The following is a 17,563-nucleotide window of genomic DNA, read 5'->3' on the forward strand; positions in this document are numbered from 1 at the left end:
GTGTATTACGATGAGGTTTGAATGGTAAAGATGCATGGTTTGAAGTCAAGATAACGATGCAAACTAGAATATCATTGGTACATGGAGTTTGGATGACAGAGATCCATGGCATTTAAATATTATAACCAATCTTTGGATTAGATTTGTGTTCTGCAAAGATGAAAGGAGCACACGACATTGACCCGAGGAATCTTGACTTTGAGGGAAATTATCAAAAAGGTTCTTTATCACAATATCCTGACGCTGAGAGTTAGAATGGAACTAGAATACTTTATTTCAGTGGCTAAGCATTACAAAATCTATAAATAGAGGTAGTGGTAACGACAAAAAAGGACTTCCAATTCAACACATAACTGCCCTGCACAAATTCTCTCAACAACCTTGAGACTTTTTCCTTTTTTTTTTTGCCGACACACCTTCAGTTTGGATAAACAACACTGTGAAGGCAACCGGTGATATCTTCAGTCTGCATAGATAGCACTGTCACCATAGAACCAGCGGGTTTAACAGCATCTTTAGTCGGCATAGATAGCACTGCGTCGAGGGTGACTGGTTGTCTATCCAAGTCTCGATCGAATAGGATTTTCGAATCCTTATTGGTCGAGGTCATCTCATTAGCCTTCTCGGCGGAGTGAGGTGCTACAAGTTATTACATTCGGCACATTGAAAGCCGAATTTGATATTGAACTTCGCAGAACTAGCAGCCTTGTCTTCAGGCTCTAGAACCCGAAGGCCGTTTCTCAGCTTCAGTCGTGAGATTTAAAAGTCAGCAGCGCACCTAACGCAACATAACAAATTTTACTCCTCGGCCGAGCTCGCCCGACGAGTTGGCACGCCCCTCATACAACCGAATGACGTAGTTAACTTACTAATTACTGGGCTTGTGAGCCACGTAGGCTTGGTAGTTTTTAGGGTCAACATTTTGGTACGCCTAGTGGGACCCAGCGCTAATACTATGAAGTTCATATGATATATCAAGATTCCAATCTGGCTCAACGTAGCCGATTGTACGAGCTCTTAGCAGAATTGAAAAAACACAATGAGGAATGTAAAAGATCTTTGGAAGTGGAAAAAGTTCTTCGTGGCGTAAGAGCCAGGCAAAAATCATTCGCCTCCATGTTGAGAATAGAAGCTCCTGTTACCCTACAAGAGCAATGGATAAACGAAGACAGGGCTTGATTTAATGCCTGGCTATCAAGAGAATATTTTCCTTATGTTTTCGACTACCAATCAATTCCATTTAAAGAATGGTTAGTTGAAAAGACCAGGGGGCAATTTTTTACTCCGGCCAAAACCAACATTCGGCCTAAGAAAATTGTCGAGACGGCCGAAGCAAAACCTAGGCCACTTGTTGTTTCGGTCGAGACTGAAAGTATGGTAGACCTAGAAGAAAAAATTCAACTCCCTGAGCTATATACAAAAATTGACTTGGAAAAAGATTCGTCAAAGGAATGCTCCAATGAAGAACGAGGCCGAGATATTGGCCTAGCCCAAGAAACTACGCCAATTGATATGATTATTGGCAATAAAGCCTATATGGAGAAATCCTGTTCCGCTAAGTTATTTGAATTAAAAGCCAAAATTATGCCTAGGGGGCATAATAATTGTTCCACATATTCGGCAGCCGAAAATGCAAAATATTTTGCCGAGTCAAAAATATTTGAGAAAATTCTTTATTCGGCCTAGAGCGAAATCAATTTGAAAATTTTGATGAAAAAAGATATCGGCTTGGAATAAAGCATCGTTGGCCTCCTCCTCTTTATTAGTTCAGCCACTTTCGTTTTTTCTTTTGTTAAAAAAAAAAGAATAAATTATTTTCTTAACCATCCGGCTTTTTAGGCCGATGCATAAGAAAATAAGGGGCAACATAGATATAATCGGCGGTTTAAATTTTTTTTTAATCTCGCCAAGGATGAGCATATATAAAGGAGCTGCTTGGTGAAATTTGATACTCGGTGCAGAAGAGAGAAAAAGTAGGAATTGTGGTTTGCTTCTCGGTGATCATGTCTTTGATGCATTGACTGGAAAAAAAAAACAAAACAAAACTTTCGGCTGTCTAGGCCAAGGCCGAGAGTCAGGAAGATGCTATGGTGGCCATATAGGTGTTGGCAAATTCAAGGTTGTGTATTGCCAATGCCATTCAATGCATGCTTGCAGCTTGGAGAACAAGAGTATAGCCAACTATTTTCGAGCTCGGCTAGCATGAGCTGGTGTTCGGCACTGGTTACCATAAGGCCGAGCTGTCAAGAATGGTTTGTCTCGGCCCCAATTGTCGACATCAGCCCAAATATCCGCTCTTAGCTTTTCTGGGCACACACACATATATGTATATAAAAATACATACATAAATAGGTAGTAGGCTAGCCTATGGACATGAGGCGTAAGGAATCATGATTTGCTACCAAGCTAGTGAGGAGTCATGATTTGCTTTCAAGTCAAGTCATGTCAGAAAATGATTCCAGAGCTATCAGGCTATGGCAGGGTGGATGAGGTGTTCTTTAGGCACAATCACAAGGAAGAGCAGAATTATTTTCTTGAGTCTATGGACACTTTTCTTCCTCGGAAGGCGGCCCACTCGGCGAGATGCTCCAGTACATTCGCGTAGTCGGCTGGTGTATAGCCACTCGGTTGGTGGATTCGGCCAGTTATTGATGTGACTTCGACTGGTTGTGGAGACACTTCAAGCAGTTTATTTTGTTGGTTTTTGGTGGTTATAGCTTAGTTTCAATGGTGCTGAAATAAAATAATGCTTGTGAGATAGAAGGCACTCGGCTGGCAATTACGTATGATCGCGAAGCATGCCACTTCGACAAATCATTTTGACCGACGATGGATCATGTTCGACAACCTTAACGTCGTTTCACTAATACTAACTTGGTGGGGATGTTTGGAGACATGGTCATCAATGGCATCAAATATTGCTTTTGGTCTGAAAGCTTCGACCAAAGGTTTGGGATACTCTACCATAGATTTTGATTCATGAGAGATCAAGTACACTTTTTGCGGAGTTAGTATGTGTTCGTTGGATTCATGTGGCGGTTGCAGAAGTTCAAATACAAGAATAAATTTCCTTAACCATTTGGCCTTCGTGCCGAAACTCAAGGAATTTGGGGAGGGAGGCAATGTTTGGACCCAAATTTACATCATCGGCCCGTGCGATCGAGGCCGTTGAATGAGCATAGCTCTTAACCATCGGATGAAAAATGAAGATAATTTTGTTATTATTGAAAGATAATATTATGATTTTTATCATAATAATTATCGTTTAACAAATTATCTTGATATTTTCTTATACGGGAAGCAGTACAATTCAAATAGACTTAGGACTCCTATTATCAGATTGTGCAGCATGGTGATGGTGCATTAAGATGAGGTTTGAATGGTCAAGATGCATGGTTTGAAGTCAAGATAACGATGCAAACTAGAATATCATTGGTACATGGAATTTGGATGACAGAGATCCATGGCATTTAAATATTATAACCAATCTTTGGATTAGATTGGTGTTCTGCAAAGATGAAAGGAGCACACGGCATTGACCCGAGGAATCTTGACTCTGAGGGATATTATCAAAAAGGTTCTTTATCACAATATCCTGACCCTGAGAGTTAGAATGGAACTGGAATACTTTATTTCAGTGGTTGAGCATTACAAAATCTATAAATAGAGGCAGTGGCAACGACAAAAAAGGACCTCCAATTTAACACACAATTGCCCTACGCAAATTCTCTCAACAACCTTGAGACTTTTTCCTTTTCTTTTTTCACCGACACAAATTCAGTTTGGATAAACAGCACTGTGAAGGCAACCGGTGATATCTTTAGTCGGCATAGATATCACTATCACCGTAGAACTAGCCAGTCTCGCAACATCTTTAGTCGGCATAGATAGCACTGCGTCGAGGGTGACTGGTTGTCTATCCAAGTCTCGGTCGAAAAGGATTTCCGAATCCTTATTGGTCAAGGTCATCTCATTAGCCTTCTCAACGGAGTGAGGTGTTACAAGTTATTACATTCGGCACATTGAAAGCTGAATTTGATATTGAACTTCGCAGAACTAGCAGCCTTGTCTTCAGGCCCTAGAACCCGAAGGCCGAGAATGTTCCTTCCTCGGCCGCAGTTGCGAGATTTAGAAGTCAGCAGAGCACCCAACGCAACATCAACAAATTTTACTCCTTGGCCGAGCTCGCCCGACGAGTTGGCACGCCCCGCATACAACCGAAGGACGTAGTTAACTTACTAATTACTCGGCCTGCGCGCCACGTAGGCTTGGTAGTTTTTAGGGTCAACAAAATTAATCAACAAATAAAATTAAACTAGACTTCAATTAATTCGGAGAGGAAGAGATGGAGGAAAGTGTGTGTGTGTGTGTGTGTGTGTGATAGAGAGAGAGAGAGAGAGAAAGAAGGAGAGAGAGAAAGAGAGATGTGGGGAGAGGCAACGGCGGGGGAAGAGGGGAGAGGTCGAGGAAGCAGAGAAATGAAAAATTGGGAGAAAGAAGATAGGCACGGACCTAAATGGTGAATTAGGGTTTGCTCGACGGAAGTACTCATCGGGCAACTGCTCTGATGCTGTCGAGTAAAAGCCTTTCCGCTCGTTTACAACACGTCAGCAAAGTCCTTTACCCAACAAACAGAAACAGTTTGTTGATGAAATTGTCCGTCGGGAAAATAGTACTTAGCAGACAAACTGTGGTTTCGTCCGACAAGCCTCAATGCATTTCATGCCAATTTTTTCTCTTGGCGCCAAAAACTTGCCCGACAAATTCATTCTTGCCTTACTACATTGTTTTGTTTCCTATAAAATTCCAGTAAACCTTAAGTGTTGACCAAATTCGTCGTACGAACGGGCCGTTTCGTCGGGTAAAAGATTGTTAACAGACGAATTTCCTTCCGTCAGGCAGGATTTCGTAGGGCAAGTACTATTTTCTAGTAGTGTATATCAAGACTTTTGGAATTTATATATGTTTTGTTTCACCAAAGGTTAGACCTTTGAAGGAGGAAATAGAAATCAAATTAATACACATATATAACCATCTTAGAATGATCCAAGTTGGATTATCTGATAATTTCTTATTTAGTTGAATGCGAATCAGTACTGCACGTTCACACATGGCTGATGGCTCTTCCTTATAAGCCGTCCTTATTCACAAATAACACAATCACAATGATTACATATATAACATGCCAAACAATTAGTAAGTAAACATTTTACTACATATGTGTATACAAGAAGATGTTTACTTACTAAGACCTTGACATGTTATATATGTTGTCTGCATGCATACGCATTCTAGTTAGCTAGCAGCCTATTAAATTACATATTATATAATAACTGGTTTACGTTTAAACAATCTCTCAAATAAGTTTATATGATAGACATTCTTAGATCTACTTCGCATTATATTTTAAAAGACCATTAAAAAACATTCATTGACTACTCAATTAAATGGGTGTCATTATAGTCTTTTAGTTGAAGTAATGTGTTAACACTACTAGAATTTTGACTAAAAGCCACCCTTTTCATTGGTGTCTATTGTCGAGTGTGGACACTCTAATTGGTGGCAAACCTCAATGGCCACCAAGCAGCCACAAAACTAGAGAACATGTCCTATGTAGAGGACTTTATTGTAACAATGGCTACCAATATTGCATTGGTGTCATCTGCAAAACAATGCCACCCTAATTCACATTGGTGGCAAAGTTGCAAAATAATATTAAAAAAAAAGGATGCCCTATGTGGGCACCTAAATTGGAGTATCATATTTCTTTTTCTGTTTTTGGTGAGAAAACAAATTAACTCCGCATGTGTAAGTTTATCTTACATTGCCAGTCCCAAGCCCGGATAAAGAAGGAGGGGGAGGGCGTCAGGTAGTCGACAACCGGCACTCCACAGTTACGTCGAATCTTTATGACAATGAATCCAGAACGAAGTCACGCTAAAGCTAGGACGTCACCCATAAGTGGCGCGCTGTGTAGTCCGAGCACAGTGATAAGTGAGCAAGGGTCGCTGTATCTCCATCGGCACCTGGATGCAGTGTTAAATGAGTAAGGGGGCCATATAAACTTCTTTTCGAACGACTCCACTCAAAGTTGTTTGGGAGCATATGCTCCTATCAACTTTACACAGGACACACAAAAGAAGTACTTTGATCCTATTAGACGGGGGATGGTGAAGAAGCTAGGACAGAAGGGTAGAGTTCAAGAGAGTAGAATGAGTTTAGGAACGTGGAATATAGGAACCTTAACGGGAAAATCTATGGAAGTAGTGGAAGTTATGGTGAGGAGAATGATAAATATTATGTGCCTACAAGAAACTAAGTGGGTTGGTCTTAAGGCAAAGGATCTAGAAAACTCAGGGTTTAAGCTTTGGTATTCGGGCACAAATAGAACGAGAAACGGTGTTGGCATCATTGTGGACAAAACCTTGACACAAGATGTTGTAGATGTCAAGAGGGTAGGAGATAGAATCATGGCAATCAAGATTGTAATAGGACAAGAACTCATCAATGTGATTAGTGTGTACGCACCTCAAGTAGGGTTGGATACGAGTTCGAAGGAGAAATTTTGGAAAAACCTTGGAGACTTGGTGCAAGGAATTGCTCAGACGGAGAAGTTATTTATCGGAGGAGATTTAAATGGACACGTGGGCAGGGAGACAGGCAACTATGAAGGTTTTCATGGTGGCCATGGTTTTGGGAAGAGAAACGAGGATGAGGAAGCTATCTTGGATTTTGCAATGGCATATGATCTCTTTTTAGCCAACACCTTCTTTAAGAAGAGAGAAGAACATGTGATCACCTACAAGAGTGGGTCGTCAAAAACACAAATAGATTTTCTTCGAATGTGGAAAGGGGATCGTATAACTTGTAAGGATTGCAAAGTTATACCGGTGGAGAGCTTGGCTAATCAACATCGTTTGTTGGTAATGGATGTACATATCAAAAGAGTGAGAAAAAAGAACAAGACTTGGAAGTGCCCAAGGACTAGATGGTGGAATCTAAAAGGAGAAAAACAAGTCATTTTCAAAGAGCAAGTAATCACCCAGTGTGTGTGGGATAGAGAGGGGAAAGCTATCCTAATGTGGGATTCCATGGCTAGCTGTATCCGAAAAGTAGCAAAAGAGGTATTAAGAGAGTCCAAGGGCTTTGCTCCATACCAAAAGGAATCTTGGTGGTGGAATGAGGAGCTACAAACAAAGGTGAAGGCTAAGAAGGAATGTTGTAAAGCCTTATACAAGGTTATGACCGATGAAAATGGTGAAAGGTATAGAAGAGCGAAGCAAGAGGCGAAGAAAGCTGTGAGAGAAGCTAAGTTAGCGGCTTATGACGATATGTATAAGCGACTGGATACCAAATAAGGAGAGTTGGATATCTATAAACTAGTTAGAGCAAGGGAAAAGAAGACAAGGGACCTAAACCAAGTGAGGTGCATCAAGGATGAGGATGGAAAGGTTCTTGCTACAGAGAACGCGGTCAAAGACAGATGGAAAGGTTATTTTCATAATCTTTTCAATGAAGGACATGAAATGAGTACTTCTTTAGGGGAGTTGAGTAACTCAGAAAAGTGTAGAAACTACTCATTTTATCGTCGAATCAGGAAGGAAGAAGTGGTTGTAGCTTTGAAGAAGATGAAGCATAGAAAAGCAGTGGGCCCAGACGATATACCGATTGAAGTGTGGAAAGCCTTGGGAGAGACAGGTATAGCATGGCTCACTGACCTTTTCAATAGGATTTTGAAAACGAAGAAGATGCCAAACGAGTGGCGAAAGAGCACCTTGGTGCCTATTTACAAGAATAAGGGCGACGTACAAAATTGCATGAACTATAGGGGTATTAAGCTAATGAGTCATACAATGAAGCTCTGGGAGAGAGTCATTGAGCATAGATTGAGGCAAGAGACACGGGTTTCGGACAACCAATTCGGGTTCATGCCAGGGCGCTCAACCATGGAGGCAATCTATCTCTTACGAAGATTGATGGACAGATATAGAGATGGGAAAAAAGATTTACACATGGTCTTTATAGATTTGGAAAAAGCGTATGATAGGTTCCCAAGAGACATTCTTTGGAGGATTTTAGAGAAGAAAGGAGTACGAGTAGCATATATCCAAGCTATAAAGGATATGTATGAAGGAGCAAAGACTACCGTAAGAACTCATGAAGGACAAACCGAAAGCTTCCCCATAAATGTAGGATTACATCAAGGCTCATCCTTAAGTCCTTACCTTTTTGCATTGGTAATGGATGAGTTAACAGGACATATTCAAGATGATATTCCATGGTGTATGCTTTTCGCAGACGATATAGTGTTGATAGATGAAACTCAGGAATGGGTAAATGCGAAGCTTAACCTTTGGAGAGAAGTGTTGGAATCTAAAAGTCTTCGCCTAAGCCGATCAAAGACAGAATATATGGAGTGCAAGTTCAGTACAAATGGAGGCCAAAATGAGTTAGGGGTGAGGATCGGAGATCAGGAAATACCAAAGAGCGACCGTTTTCGCTACCTAGGATCTATCTTGCAAAAGAACGGAGAATTAGATGGAGATCTCAACCATAGAATACAAACTGGATGGATGAAGTGGAAGAGTGCATCTGGCGTGTTGTGTGATCGTCGTATGCCACTGAAGCTTAAGGGAAAATTTTATAGGACGGCAATAAGGCCGGCGATGCTATATGGCACAGAATGTTGGGCGGTGAAGTATCAACACATATACAAAATGGGTGTAGCGGAGATGAGGATGCTTCGTTGGATGTGTGGGCACACGAGAAAGGATAAGATTAGGAATGAGGATATCCGAAGTAAAGTAGGAGTAGCCGAAATTGAAGGAAAGCTGAGAGAAAATCGGTTACGGTGGTTTGGACATGTGCAAAGAAGGCCTACTGACGCTCCGGTTAGAAGATACGACTACAGGACAGAGGTTCAGGGCCGAATGGGTAGAGGAAGACCTAGGAAAACTTTGGAAGAGACTCTAAGAAAAGACTTAGAGTACTTGGATTTAACGGAGGACATGACACAGGATCGAGCACAATGGCGTTCTAAGATTCATATAGCCGACCCCACTCAGTGACTTGGATTTTTCAAGTCTCCAATCGAGAAGTTTTCCCAACTCGGGAAATTAAGGAAACACTACCTCAACCTACATGCTCCACTCACAAAGCTTCAACATACAAGCTTCAACAAAAGAAAAATTCAAAGAACTTAGTGAAGAAGGCTTTGGTGTATTTAACACAATACGTTGAAATGAAACAAAGCTTATTTATTGATATCTCAAATAAGGTACAAATATGTACATATACATGAGTCATAATAAACAAACAAGAGGGAGCCTTCACAAAGGTTGCTTAGGAAAAGTCTCAGCAGTCGGTAGAGCCCCAGAAAGAGAATGCACCGGAGGGGGATCATTCGGACCCTCAGTACTGGACAGCACCCTAGAAGGAGGAGGCATCAGAGGTTGATCATTTGGAGCTTCATTATGCAGTACAGCCCCAGAAGACGAAGGCAATAAATGCCTTTGGAACAAACCCACAAACCTCTGATGATCATGTAAAACTCTGACCATCAGATTCCTTCATCTGGTCTAGCTTCCTCTTCATGTTTGTAGCATAGTTATGTGCGAGCCGGTGCAACTGTTTATTCTCATGCTTGAGCCCTCTAATCTCCTGTTTGAGATTCATCACTTCAGCCGCCAATGATTCAACTTGGCGGGTTCGAGCAAATAGGCATTGGGCCATATTAGACACAGAACCTGCACACTGAACACTGAAAGCCAAAGAATCCTTAACAGCCAACTCATCAGACCATTTGGAAAGTAGTCTGTTATCTTTGGGAGTGAGAAGGTTCCTGGCCACCACTGCAGCGGTCATATCATTCTTCATCACGGAATCCCCAACGGTAAGGGACCAGTAGGGGATAAGAAGGATGAGCGCCATATGTTGTCTGGAGAAGGCGTGGCTGCCTCTTCAACAAGGTTCAAGTCAAAACGACGGTCGGAGGGGCCAGACATTTTCAAAGGTGTTGAAGAGAGAAGAGGTCGGACAAATCAAGATCTTAGAAATGCAAGAAGGGAGCTTCTACTGGTGGAGATTCAAGTGTGCTTTGGAACTTAATACCAGCCTCTATAAAAATCTGCACTCGATGGAGCTTCAGAAATCGAAGAGGCGCCTGCTCAAAAATCGAAAAGGCGTTTGCTTTCTCAAAAGCTGGGCTGCTCAGAGACCACGAGGGCCGATCTCAAGAATCGAAGAGGCGTTTGCTTTCTCAAAAGCTGGGCTGCTCAAAGACCATGAAGGTCGATCGCAGAAATCGAAGAGGCGCTTGCTTTCTCAAAAGCTAGGCTGCTCAGAGACCACAAGGGCCAATCTCAGAAATCAAAGAGGCACCTACTTTTTCAGCCTTGTCAGCACCTGTCACATGCACACTCAACTTTGCAGAAATTACGGGCATTCTGTCGAAGATTTCTGGTGAAGTAGAAAGCACGTGAATATTACTGTTCAATCATCCACTTTCCACACGCAACATCAGCTCACGGGTACCACAGATAACTTTGCCAAAAATCTCTGACAAAGTTTAGATACATGAAGCTTGCAGCTCCCATTACATCGCTATAACCAAGAAGGGTAAAAGATTAGCAAAGAAATAGCACTAACAAAGTTTAGACACATAAATTTTGAAGGTCTAGCTACCATATTATTACCCACAAGGGTAAAGGAATAGGACCACTGCTGGATAATTGGAAAGTCTCTGCGTGTCAACCTCTGTGCTCCGTGGCAAGGTAAACTAGCAAACAGGCCTAACGTTTACTCACATTTGAGAAAACACTCCCAACAAGATTGCTTGCTTCAAGATCGAAGAGGCACCGTCCTCCGAATCTCGAGAGCCAGACTCCCAACATGATTACTTTCTCAAAAAGCGATGAGACACCACTCTCCGAATCTCGAGAGCCAAACTCCTAGCAGGATTGCTTTCTCAAAAATGGAAGAGGCACCGTTCTCCGAATCTCGAGAGACAGATCCCCGACAGGATTGCTTGTTCGAAAACCGAAGAGGCACTGCTTTTTCAACTTCGAGAGCCCCTTAGATAAAGCTTGTCTGTAATCCTCACACCGCTTTCTCAACTTCGAGAGCCAGATCTCCTTGGATAAAGCTTATCTGTAATCTTCACACGTAACATCAGCTTTCCAGATACCACAAACCACTTTTTCAAAGTGCTCTGACAGAGTTAAAACACGTGAAGCTGGCAGCTCCCACTACCGTGCTATGACCAAGCAGGGTAAAGGAATAACATTACTCCTTATTGTTAAGGAGACTCCTATATATGTCGACCTTCATCCTCAACGGACAGGCAGACTTGCAAAAATGCTCAACCCTTCCTCAAATCTGAGTGGGCACTCCCAACGAAGCCTCTCGAAATACTCAGCTTTCTTTCCCCCCGAGAATACCTCTACAAACAAGCTACACCAGAGTAAGAATATCTCATATCATCAGGGTTAAAAGCAAGAGTATCCCATATCATGCTTTTTCCCTGTCTTTTCCTTTGGCCTTGTTCTTGCCTGCAAGACAAGGAGAAAGAGAGCAATCAGTCAGCACTTGGAATCAAGCTTCCAGTCCGAAACTAACTGCCTGGAACCCCTTACCTGATTACTTACCTGGCATTGCTCTCGAGTACTCATCTTCAACATCTTATGCTTCCCGAGAAGATACCATATCTGCCTGAGGAACAAATAGGGCAAGTGAGAAGGATACAAGGAAGCATGTGGAAACAAGCGCAACAGAACGCGTGCCGATACATCCACTACTTTGTCAACAGCAAAAGTATCCCATATCAGCAGGGTTGAACGTATTCTAGATTTGATGGACTTGTTTTGACCCTCAAATTCTTCAGTCGGCCTTATACTCTGGCGGAAACCAGAAAACCCTCCAGCCCAGTTCAAGAATAAGCCTGTGGAAAGTTACTTCTTCAAAAGCAAAAGTATCTCATATCATCTTTTCTCCTTTTCTTCTCTTTATCCTTCATGGTGCCTGCAAGATAAGGAGAAGGATAACAATCAGCCGGAACTCGAAATCAAACTTCTGATCTGGACTGATTGCTTGGAGCTCTGATTGCTTACCTTGTCTGTCACCTCTTTCAGCAGATCCCCTAGCTCGGCGACTTGGGGGACTCCTACTACATGGTTTGTATCGCGCTTGACCAAGCCTGAAACTACAAGTAAGCGTAAAGTGAAATTGATACATTACCTTGTGCATCTCCACCAGTTAAAGATACCACCCCTGAAGGGAGGAAGAGTACTTCCAAAGAAGATGCCACATATACCTATGAGACAGATAAGGCAGGTGAAGACGATACCACACTTCGGTACTTAAAAGTTTCGTGATTACGAGATCATTCTCCCACAATATTTTCTAATGTCATTTGTACTAAATCATTCACTTGTACTCACTAAAGGAGAGCTTGAACCTATGTACTGTGTAAACCCTTCACAATTAATGAGAACTCCTTTACTCCGTGGACGTAGCCAATCTGGGTGAACCACGTACATCTTGTGTTTGCTTCCTGTCTCTATCCATTTACATACTTATCCACACTAATGACCGGAACAATCTAGCGAAGATCACAAACTTAATATTTAAGATGATATTCTTTGGTGTATGCTTTTCGCAAACGATATAGTGTTGATAGATGAAACGCAGGAAGGGGTAAACGCGAAGCTTAACCTTTGGAGAGAAGTGTTGGAATCTAAAAGTCTTCGCCTAAGCCGATCAAAGACAGAATATATAGAGTGCAAGTTCAGTGCAAACGGAGGCCAAAATGAGTTGGGGGTGAAGATCGGAGATCAGGAAATACCAAAGAGCGACCGTTTTCGCTACCTGGGATCTATCTTGCAAAAGAACGGAGAATTTGATGGAGATCTCACCCATAGAATACAAGCTGGATTGATGAAGTGGAAGAGTGCATCCGGCGTGTTGTGGGACCGTCGTAGGCCACTAAAGCTCAAGGGAAAATTTTATAGGACGGCAATAAGGCCGGCGATGCTGTATGGCACAGAATGTTGGGCGGTGAAGCATCAACACGTAGGTGTAGTGGAGATGAGGATGCTTCGTTGGATGTGTGGGCACACGAGAAAGGCTAAGATTAGGAATGAGGATATCCGAGGTAAAGTAGAAGTAGCTAAAATTGAAGGAAATAGGAGAGAAACTCGGTTACGGTGGTTTGGACATGTGCAAAGAATGCCTACTGACGCTCCGGTTCGAAGATGTGACTACGGGACAGAGGTTCAGGGCCGAAGGGGTAGAGGAAGACCTAGGAAAACTTTGGAAGAGATCCTAAGAAAAGACTTAGAGTACTTGGATCTAACGGAGGACATGCCACAAAACCGAGCACAATGGTGTTCTAGGATTCATATAGCCGACCCCACTTAGTGGGAAAACGCTTTGTTGTTGTTGTTGTTGTTGTTGTTGGTGAGAAAACAAATTGTAATATCATTAAAATATAAGAATACAACTATAAATTTGCATAACTGACATTTTATACAATTTTGTACAAATGGTGGAAGCAAACTTTAAAAAGTCTTCGAACCCTTTGTTTCCAAGAGCTCAATCATCTCAATAACTTGAATCTGATCATCAGTTGCAGCCTGCACCCAAAATCAAACCCACAAATTTTGTAAGAATAACGTTTATCTCAAGTCCAACTGTTAAAGTGATTAGAGTTGAGGACAACACTGAGATATGATCATATAAATACCTGGGACAAGTAGATTTCCAAGGGGTTTGCAGTCATAACTTACCATACAAAAATCTCCACAAATTTGCTGCAACCCTTCTGCAACTTCAACTACAAACATATTAAATTGACAAGTTCATGAATATGCAGACCACCTTCAACCTTGAAACAACAAATGATCTCCCAATATGCGTGGGTATTCAAGAATAAGATAAAGAAAGCATAGATACCATATTTATGACTAATGGGCAGAAGACAAGATACAAACAAAGCATTTACATATGAATGAGGGAGAACAGAAATAAGAATGAAATATCAGTGAAGAGCGCGCGTATACTCACACATATACAACAACAACAACAAAGCCTTTTCCCACTATACTCACACATATAAATGCATTAATATTTTCTCTTTTATTTTCAGAAACTCAAAAAACCAGGAAATTCCAATACAAGAGTTTAGGATAGAAACATACAGTTCTTTCGAGAAGGAAAGCAGCCCCTGCACCTAAAGTGGCTCCAATTGAATCTGCAACAAAGCCAATAGGTAGCCCAAAAATATAATCACCACCAAGCTGAAACATTAAAACGAGGAATCACAAAAGGGTGCAAACTTGCAATTAAATAAAAAATAAAAAATTTCTTTTTTGAAAATCTTCCTCTCTGTTTCTCCCTAGACCATGAATTGATATTGCAGAATATAACAGTAAAAGAAAACTATAAGTGAAGTATGCAAAAACATATGCTAGATCATTAGTCCACCAGAATTAAAGTGGAGTAGCAACAATTGCTAAGGCATCGGACAAATGCTTACAATAAGTACTAAATGTTATATATTTAACACTTGTAGGATTAGACTGAATGCAAAACATATATATAAAGACATTTAATACACAAGTAGCTGTACAACTAGTAAGTAGACCAAAATGCTTAAAGTAAGTACTGAATATAAGGATTAGATTGAATGTAAGTGGTATTAGGATCCCATCTTAAGCGGAAAATTTGCTCCGGCCACAAGACAGTCCATTTCATCTGCCTTGTCAAGAGAAATCCCAAGCTTTTCTTTAAAAAGATCTGCGTAATTGAATGCCCCACCACCTGCGGCCTGCTCACCATTGTCATGAGTCAATAAATTAGCTTGTATACATGCCAGAAAACAGTGATACAATGGCCAAACCAAACAGTTGGTATTACCATAATAACGCACTTCGTGCGCCCAGAAGCTCCATGTTGTTGGGAGCCTGAAATCATCTACAACCATAAGCAATGACCCAAAACAGAAAATGATAGCTACAACTACTGAACAATCAGCTATATTCAGGGCATATATGATCTTCTTTCGTATTTCATTTTCAGAAGTTTAAATCTTCTGAAACTACAAAACTTTTGCAGTAAAAAATATGGGTACTAATTACTTAAGCTGAAGTAGTTCATTTACCTATAAAAATGGTAGTTTGAACTTGCAATCCAAGATTTCAACATGAACACTTAGTTTAACAAAACAAGGTTAAAAAGTCTCAATTAGTGAAAAAATGAATCTTCCCATATCCCAAGTTGATTGAAACGAAAAATGATACAAATGAATCAGGAGATGGAAAGCAATCAAATACTTTTTAAGCATTAAGCATACCAGTAAGGCGAAGTTGCTTGGATCGAATGAAGTCTATACAGTCATTGATTTTCTAAGTTCCAAACTTTGCAAAATGGAGCTTCCCTTCAAGAACAGGACGCCCTCTATCGCCATTAGAAGCTGCTAAACTCTCATTGAAGAAGACGAATCGTCACTCTTCGTTGAGAAATACACCAATTTTATCAGAGAACCTGCCAACAGACAAAACAATCGAAAAATCATGAGAATTTGAGCAATTGGACTCCAAAAATTAAATAAAAAGCCAGGGTTTTGAAATCTCTGTAATTCCAACGTTCCTAATTTCCATTTTGGGTCGGCTTCCTCTTGATTTGAGCTTTTATGTTGGAAAAGAACTTACACTGAAGGACAGCCCAAGAGGAGAGGATCATCTTTACCTATTGGGTCGAGGTCTCCAATTCCGGCAAGCTTGGCCGTAAATTGGCCGGAAAACCCGCGGTTACCGTTTCTTAGATCTGAAATTGAAATAATTCAGCTTCGAATTTGTTGAAACTAACTTGGGAGTTGGAAAGAGGACGGGAAGAGGATTTTGGAGGTACAAGTTGACGGTCGTTGGTGTTCTCATCATCGTCGTTTGTCTTCGACTCCCATTGTCGACGCTGTTGCGTGAAGAGAAGAGGGAGAGGAGAGATAGAATGAAGCGAAGGAGGCGTTGGACGTTTGTGAATGGGAGAGAGAGGATTTAGCTTTTTACACAAAAGCAAGACACCAATCTCAGCTTAAAAGACACCAAAAATAAAAGGACACCAATCTCAAATAGGAAGGCCACTCGTATTAGTGGCATTAACTAAAAAGACACCAAAAAAAGCCAAGAGTGCTATCTTTATGTCTATGGTCACCAATTGCAAATAGTGTGTAAATATTGTTGTCCTATTGCCATAATTCTAGTAGTGTAAAATATTTTCTTAACTACAATTAGGCGTCTTAACTGTTGTGACATATGTTCTTATCAACATTGTGATTGTGTAAATTCTAAGTAGAGATAAAATAGGAATTATTTGGAATCTAGAAGATCTTTCCTAATATGCTTTGTATTACTGGGAAAGCAAGTTTCTCTCCTCCTTATTACTATAAATAAAGGCACAAGAACTGAGGAATTAATACACAATTCCTCAAGCCTATTCTCCACTCTCTTGTCTCCCTTTGTCGCCAGCTCTCCTTCCTATGTCAGTTAAATATAGGCCACAACACGTTATCAGCACGCTCTTCATGTTGTGCTAAAGAGAATTTATTCGTCTTCAATTAGGGGAGTATTACGTTTCAATTATTTTTAATTGATTAAATTTTGGTTTTCTTGAATTCATATACTTTTATTGATTCAATTTAATTTTTTTCTTATGTTGAGCGTGACACAAGCTTTAAAGATGGAAAGTCAACGGTTTTTATCTTGATATTTTTGCAGCCCTGATAGCATAAACATTCACCATAATGCATGACCCAACTTTTCGTTTTTCGAATTGTAGATTCTACATAAATTGTGTATGCATTATATTCATAATTATAAAATTATATGAATTGATATTGCATGAAATTAAACTATATATATATAATTGAATTAAATTAAACTTTAAAAAAAATTAGGGTTTCAAGACCCCAACTAGTGAGAAATGCAGCTGCGATGCATTAGAGCACAGCTCTGCTGTGCTGAGAACCCAAGAAAACGATGCCAATTGGCGTCATCCCCAACCTAGAAAGCCTTGCCAGAAGCTGAGCCCACAGCTTTGCCATTCTTTTTCTGGACATCACGACCTGCAGTTGTGTCCCCTTGGGGGTTTACTCCATCATCTTTGACGACGTCCCTTGAATTTCCCGTTGAAATTCATCGAAATCAATAGTTTCCTACATCAAATCCCCTCGATTCTACCTTTTTTTCCAACATCGAGGATTCTCCTCCGTCGTTAAGACCGGTTCTTCGATGAACCACCATGCATCGCACCTCACTCCTGAGGTTTCTCGACCAAGATTATGTTGCTAGAAACGCTGGCTCCAGTTTTCTTCCTTGGTGAACCCACCCACATCGTTGGGATTCTTGATTGGACCCTTTGGGCCTGGATCACCTCGGCCTACGATAGGGCCTGCACTCAAGGCCTGCTACCCCTCGCGCTCAGCCCACATGATACCAGCCCAATTGGGCTCGGTGTTCACATGTCCACGTCGCAGGAGAACTTATTCCGCTTGTTTATTGAGGATTCCCTG

At 41.1% G+C, this 17,563-nt stretch overlaps 1 protein-coding gene across 6 annotated transcripts; it reads right to left on the reverse strand.

Moving 5' to 3' along the window:
- Positions 1-13,456: 13,456 nt before the first annotated feature.
- Positions 13,457-16,095, reverse strand: LOC103432097 (uncharacterized). Of its 6 annotated transcripts, none has more exons than XM_070809673.1 (8): positions 15,745-16,095; positions 15,350-15,540; positions 15,158-15,206; positions 14,914-14,960; positions 14,663-14,824; positions 14,196-14,248; positions 13,785-13,831; positions 13,457-13,631 (listed from the first exon to the last, which is right to left on the reverse strand). In XM_070809673.1, exons 4-8 carry the CDS (start codon positions 14,946-14,948, stop codon positions 13,557-13,559), a joined length of 372 nt encoding a protein of 123 aa, XP_070665774.1. In that variant the 5' UTR covers positions 14,949-14,960; positions 15,158-15,206; positions 15,350-15,540; positions 15,745-16,095; the 3' UTR covers positions 13,457-13,556. The 6 variants fall into 6 exon arrangements, 5 of the variants coding, with proteins under 5 accessions (XP_070665774.1, XP_070665776.1, XP_008368485.2 ...); XM_070809675.1 differs by having other exon boundaries at positions 13,742-13,831; XR_528964.4 differs by lacking the exon at positions 15,158-15,206 and having other exon boundaries at positions 13,742-13,819.
- Positions 16,096-17,563: the final 1,468 nt, after the last annotated feature.

Source organism: Malus domestica, chromosome 12 (assembly GCF_042453785.1).
Source record: "Malus domestica chromosome 12, GDT2T_hap1".
Classification (NCBI taxonomy): domain Eukaryota; kingdom Viridiplantae; phylum Streptophyta; class Magnoliopsida; order Rosales; family Rosaceae; genus Malus; species Malus domestica.